The following is a 7418-nucleotide window of genomic DNA, read 5'->3' on the forward strand; positions in this document are numbered from 1 at the left end:
TAAGCAACATCATTCCATCTAAGAAAGTCTGGTTTAAAATTTAAATATCTTACATGACATGTAACAGCGCATAACCATTGTTGCAGAGTGCATAAACATTTGGGGTAATGGATGATTGGGAAAGGGCAAATGAAATCAAACGATGTTTTGGATCCTATAGTGCAAAAGGCTATGGGTAAACAATGTTTTGGATCCTATTGTGCAAAAGGCTATAGGTGGGTGAACGAGAACACCTAAAGAGGAAAGAGGATCAGCCAATGGAGGTATAGCATATGTTCCAAAGGCATGTGAAAGAAAGGTCTTAGAATAATAGGTCTAAGCAATAACTCTGGAACAAAGACAACGGCATCATGAGGAACACAAGGTCCACAGGAGTCTGATTAGGAACTGATGTCACAACCATTGAACTCCTCTAGAAAAGGAGAGTAAATCTTCCTCTGACTTAGAGACAAAAAGGCATAAAGAATAATTTAGTAAAAGGGCATCTCAGTTATGATAGAAGGAATCCATTCAAGTGAGTCATATAGATTCTAAGCTCTGAAAGGACAGGAGTACCCAAAAAGAAAGGAACAGAAGCCAAGGCTTGCTCAACCTCTAAAGCACTACTCGATATGCAATTAGCAATGATTATTTGTTCATTTACTGCAAGTACAAAGAATTACCACACAACTAGATTTCAAATAAAGTGGCAATGACAATGAAGTAGATCAAATAAAATGATTTCGACTCTATACTTGATTATAACAATCTATAAGAGACTTGTAAAAATCAATCACCAAGATATCCGGGACCATAGAAATGTTAGTATATAATACAACAGAGTATCAGGTCTGTACTGAACTAATTAAAAGCATGGAATTTAGGACTGATTGCAACTGGCATTCCAGAGCAATGTCCCAAGTTGGTCATGCAGGTTTGTAGTAAAGGATTAGTCTAAATAATATACAAAAGAGTAGTTAGAATCCAGCAATGCACATCAATGTACTAGTTTAATCAACATAACACATTCAAAATATTTGCAAAATAAAAACAATTTTGCACAATCTCTTCAGCGGGATTCGAAGACAGACCTTTCCAGAATCTCCTTGGGAAGATTGCCCACCCGGAAATATGAATTCTTTGAAGCTCTGGTCAATAGAAAATATAAATTGGCAGATGAAATTCATTACAGAAATACCAGATCAAAGATTTCATATATTGAAGACAGACTAATCTCATCATTTCTATGGTGTAATAAAGCAACAGATTTGGAAGGATGTTAAAAATGTTAAAGATATAGCATGCAACTGAAACCAAATCATCATATAGACAAAATTCAAATTAAATAACCACAATGCCTCAAGAAATGCATAAACTGCAAACAGACATGCTGTTATTAGTACCAAAATCGTTTACATCGAAGACATGGATAACATCCGTCTGATTTTTCAGCGTGGCATTTCTTCATGCAGAGATGCCCACATAGTTCAAGCATCTTCCCACATTTCTTATGACAATAAGCATTATCATGACCTCCAATATGGCAAATTCTTGGACACGGGTGACCACATTTTAGAGTTACTCCACAATTCAGAGGACAATAAACAGAGCTGAAATCTTCAGATGTGCGAACTCGAAATTCAATCTCATTATGATTCGGACAACATAGTTTCATCCGGCTTCCAATCCATCCATTCCTACATAGAAGATCTATAATATCACACCATATTACGCTTTTCTCTGATAGAAGTGTTGAATTCCCAAACATATAGAGTCCTAATCTAGCTCTAGACAAAGCAACACAAATTCTGTTTGGAGTCCCCAAAAAGCCTATAGATTCTGAAGGCAATATTTGATCCAGAGGTGACAATTGGTCAGAATAAGTCGTGTTTCTAACCAATGAAAGAATTATGATGTTGCTCTCTTCCCCCTGGAACTCATCCACACTTCTTACTCTTGGCACATCTCCACTATTATCTTTCACTGAGTCCCTCTTCTTTATAGAGAAATGCTGACTGAACCGTTTACTAATCTCACTCGCTTGGGATCGATACATACTCAAGATAGTTATGTCCTTTGAAGTGTAACCACATTTATTCATTAAATACATTGCAAATTCAACAACCAAATCAGCCTCCCCAATATTTAATTTGCTTCCCGAGTTGCCTGCACATTGTTCCACATTCATGTGATCCAAGAAGAAGACATTTTGTCGAACTCCTTTCACAGATTCTAAGGTTTGGACAGACCTGTGATCTCTGAGAGTAGGATAAAAGCCCAGTATAAGATAGGCAATTGCAGGTCTCATTCTCCTTTGCACTTCTAGTGTTTTGTATTCAATTCCATTCCTTACCAGCCTTTCAAATAGAGAAATGTCCAAATGATGAGAAAATGAAAGCTGTGATGTGGCAACAGAAGGTCGGAGTTGCTTATGATCTCCTATGAGAATAAGATGCTCGATATGAGGATTTAAACAAGCCAAGAGTTGACCTTCTAAAACTTCTGCTGCTTCCTCTACTATCATGACCTGTGGTTTTATGGAATTCAGGACATCAAAGTACCTTGCTGCAACGGTTGTAGTCATGCCCAGGATTCTTGCTTTGCTCAGTGTGTGATGTTGAATCTTAACTCTTGTCTCCGCAATCTGGCTACATATATTTTCATATTCAGGAGCCAAATTCCAAAATTCTTTTTGCCCGTGTAGTCTAATTTCATGTAGCCAATGCTCGTTTAACCGCTGCCTTGACTGAACATCCAAATTCCAAACATCACCTGCCTCACAATATTCGATGCATAATGCGATACTTAAAGGATCATCTTCGTCTCTAATCTCATGGAACTCCGACGAGGATTTTGTAGTTGTGTTTTGCAGTGGAGAATCAACACCCGATAAAGGACAAGTAAATGTCGGATGAACCTTATCATTCCCAACCAGCCATGACTGATAAATATCATCATCTCGACAATAATTGCAAAAGTAAAGGCTGCCCATGTGTTCCTCCCTTGCTACTTTACTCAAGGCTACCCTACTTACACACTTTGCATGCATACAATTTGCACTGAAATTCAATTTCTCAGCGATTTCATCTTGCAAAAACCTGAGCCTACCTTTCTGGCAGCGAAGATACCTTGGTATCCAAACCTTGGAACTCCTCTGAAACCTTTCTAGACTGCACTGCTTCAAAATCTGGCTCTTGGACCCTGTCCCAAGGCGAACAAGACTGGATTCGTACTTATAGATTCCTTCTAGAAACTGGTCTAAGGCCCTATTAGTGTAACAGACTACAACTATAGGACTGCATATCTTTGCATTTGCAAGCAATTGCTTTGTGATGAAGAGACCCACGAATGTTTTCCCGGTCCCTGCAGGACCTTGAATGATGGCCAATTTCTTTGACAATCCATGCTTTATTGCATCCTCCTGACTGTCATCAATATCAACATAAGGGGAACTAAATGGGTCTTCTTGAATATTGCTTCCGCTGGTTTCCCCTTCTTCAACGGTAGGCTCTTGGCCCCAATCCCACCTGGCATCCATGCCTTCATTTGGATCCTCGTCCCAACCAATATCAACTCTTTCGAGGTCTTCTGAAATCAAAATGTTATTCTCTCCACCCCAACCATCATCAATTCCTTCATTCTTTCCATGCGCTGTAAGCTCCAGTTCTACTGTCCATCCCGTGCCACTTTTCTCATTGTTCTCTGATACACAATTTTCGGACTTCTCAACCTTCTTGGCCTCCCTTGAGGTCAAATACTGTGGCTCTCCCACAACACGTTTAAGGGACACCAAGTGCTCCAAAAAAGCAAGTTTTTCCATCTCTGGCTTCTGCAGCACCTTCAAAACATGCTGGTACGCCTCAAAAAATGCACTAGTGGATTCAAACATAATATACTCTATTCCATGCTCAAATTTCACCTCCAACCCATCAGCAGACCTCACCCCAATAATCCCTTCATCATGCAATTCTTTCACTCTCCGGGTGGACACCACAGCCCAAAAAAATGTGCTGAACCCATCAGGAGATATACAGAGCAACGAATTGAACATAAGCAACTTTGAATTAATCCAATCTACCTTCATGGTTTGCCCCTCAACATTATCAAACTTAATTACATATTCAGTACCTGCATTCCCTGCTCGCATGCCGACCAGCCTTGCATTTGAGTATACTTGCACATCGTGGGGCTGCGGCTTTGTCGTCCACTGCGTCTGCTTACTTCTGAACTCCTTCACAGCATCCCTGTATGGTACAAGCAGGTCTTCTCTGAGGAGCCTGAAGTGAGTTTCCATATACCTATGCACATTCGGGTATTCTTTATTCACATTGTTCACAGGAAGCTCGGTGTCTTCACACAAGAATTCCTCAGGATTTGAAACTATTGTTCTGAGATCTCTGAAATCCATCTTCTCAGTTACCAAAACTGACAAACAATCTCAATCTAACCCAAAAATTAAAACTTTGCTGTTACGTTTCTAACCCACAGAATGTAACAAACCAGCTAGCATTTTGAGGCATTTACATCAACTTGTTAAACTCATCTTTCATGATAACATTCAGCATTGGCCGAAGCATTCTACATATGAATTGGGTTCTTGGTACCTCTTCCAAGCCTGTTCACTTAGCACCAAATAGCAGCTGTACATTCACAAGTACATCCAGTTGACACAGTGCATGGTGTTGTATTTCCTCCTGCTATAATCGAGGAGACCCTGAGAGTGTAACTTTCGCCTGAATTGCGGAAAGAGAGGGGGTGTATTCTTGATTTAATTCCATCACAGAGAAGGTGACAGTACTGAAAAGGGGAGGCAATAAAGTTATGCCACCCCGCTACTACAGGATAATTTTTTAGCATTGGGTTTAGAGCAGTTATTTATTATGTATTAATGTCTCAGAAAGTATTTATGTCTAATAATTTCCGTTTTGGTGCTGTTATGTCGATAAAAACATAGAGCCCATTTTCACCGCTTTGTGTAAAATCAAGTAAGCGAAACATGTGATATGGAGAAATACTTTGTTGATGTTTATCATTTCCTAAGTGCTTTATCGTAGTTTATTTATTTTATATTTATTTTTTTTTAATATGTTTTTGTGTTTTTTTTCGAAATTTAGTATTTTTTTGGAATGGCAAATTTGATTTGATATAAAAAATATGTATAGATTTCATATATTAAAAATACACAAATTTATAATTTCAAAATATTATTCATATTTCAATAAAAAAATATTAATTAAATAATTTTTCTATTTTATAATTTTAAATTTAATTTAATAAATTAAATATAATGAATTAAGAAAAGGACGAAATCACATTAAAAGAATTTTTGGTTGAGACATTTCCAATTAACTAGTATGATTTATCATCGAACCACGTGAAAAAACAGATGATGACAAAAACTTAAATAAAAAACAATATAAAAACCATATATAATATTACATTTAAAATAAATATAAAATTTTAATAAATAACAATATAATAACCATATATAATATTACATTTAAAATAAATATAAAATTTTGAAATTGGAAATTTGAGTTAATATATATAAATTTTTAAATTAAAAAAAAAAAATATATATATATATATATATTAATATGAAAAAATAAAATTTCTCAATATCATTTATATTTTAATAAAAAAACCAATTTTGAAATTGGAAATTCGAGTTAATATATATAAATTTTAAAATTTTAAAAATAAATATATATATATAATAATAATATGAAAAAATAAAATTTCACAATATCATTTATATTTTAATAAAAAAACACCAATTAAATAATTGATTCACTTTTATTTATATTTTAAAATTTAATGTAATAAATCAAATGTATAATATTACATTTAAAATAAATATAAAATTTTGATTATGGGAAAAATATAATTTTACTAAAATAAAATCCATTATTATAATGTGTCTATTAAAAGCATATTTAACAATTCTTTAGTACTCTATATTGATTTGTAACATATTATATATACAATATCATGATGTTTCTCTTTTATAAAAAGTATATTATATATATAAAACATGAGGTCTCTCTTTTATAAAAATCATACAAACCTCTGAATATTTGATATATTATTTACTTTCTCGAAAATATATTATTTACTTTCTCGAAAATTTATATAACAATGGATATTATTAAAATTATAAATTTCTAAGTAATTCTTACTTAAAATAAATATTATTATTTTATTGGAGTTAGTATTTCCTGGAGGGTAAAGGTTGTTATTGCTCAATTAAGGACCAAATTAAAGAAGCTTAGGAAAAATGGGTGTGTACATTTTGCAACTTTGGGGCTGGGGAATCTGAAAAACATTTCATTTTGGAATGTGATGCATTCAAAGACATCACAGAAAGTTATGAGAACATGTTAGCATCAGTTTCTTGGCATTGTCGCATTGCCTTTTTAGGGAGGGGATTCTTGGAAGGTTGAGTTAGCTCATCATCAATTTGAATTGGAAAATGATTGAATTGCAAAAAGCGAAAAATAGAGAACTAATGGTCTCATAGACTATTTTTAGTCTCATGGAACTTAAAGTATCATTTCATTTCATTATTCAAAGTGTGCAAAATAACCATTTTATAGTATGGAAGTCATTCTGGGTCAAATTCGAGATCTTAGTTAAGTTTTTATGTTGTTAATGTATATTTAGAACAAAGAAATATGTAAGAGAAATGGTCTTTACACTTTTATAATAATGCATATGTAGAACCAAGAAATATGTAAGGCAAATTATCTTTACATTTTTATAATATTATAAAAAGGGTATAAAGTGAAATTTAAAATTTGATTTTTTTGTAATTTATTAAATGGTTGAGAAAATTGAATTTCTTAAACTTTAAAGAAGTAATTAAGGATAATTAATTCACAAAAGTTATTAGTTATGGCAATATTTGAGAATAGAGTTTAAAATTTTGATTAGTTTTTATTTTATTGATGATAATGATGGTGGTGGTGGTTAATGTCTTTTGAAATTAAAATCAATTTTGTGGAGATTGAAGAATGTAAGGAAATATTGAATCTATTTTTGTATTCAAAAATATTCAAGAAAAGTGTTCCTAAATCATTTTAGTTTTGATGAGTTAAAAGATAAAGAAAAATGATACTCTAATAAATATCATAGAATCTCACGTCTCATGGAACACAACACTTCATTATCAAGGCTATGGCCAAATGAGATAATAATCCATATTTTGAACTTGGAAAGAATTAAACATTTATGTATCATGAACATTATATTTGTAAACTTAATATATTTTTTCTTTTCATTTGTTTCATATATATATTAAAATATTTTCCATTCCATTTATTTGAATATAAAGAACTCGTATAACCTTTAGTGAAATGTGTGTGTATATATATGATATAAAAAATAAAATGTGTGTGTATATATATGATATAAAAAATATTACTTAAAATGGACATTGA

At 33.2% G+C, this 7418-nt stretch overlaps 1 protein-coding gene across 1 annotated transcript; it reads right to left on the reverse strand.

Annotated features, from left to right (window-relative positions):
- Positions 1-1375: 1375 nt before the first annotated feature.
- On the reverse strand, positions 1376-4387 carry LOC149147204 (uncharacterized). The gene has a single exon (XM_089441745.1). It carries the CDS (start codon positions 4385-4387, stop codon positions 1376-1378), a length of 3012 nt encoding a protein of 1003 aa, XP_089297871.1.
- Positions 4388-7418: the final 3031 nt, after the last annotated feature.

Source organism: Pinus tabuliformis, chromosome 9 (assembly GCF_031772625.1).
Source record: "Pinus tabuliformis cultivar Carrire ecotype Pingquan chromosome 9, CPIR1, whole genome shotgun sequence".
NCBI classification, from domain to species: domain Eukaryota; kingdom Viridiplantae; phylum Streptophyta; class Pinopsida; order Pinales; family Pinaceae; genus Pinus; species Pinus tabuliformis.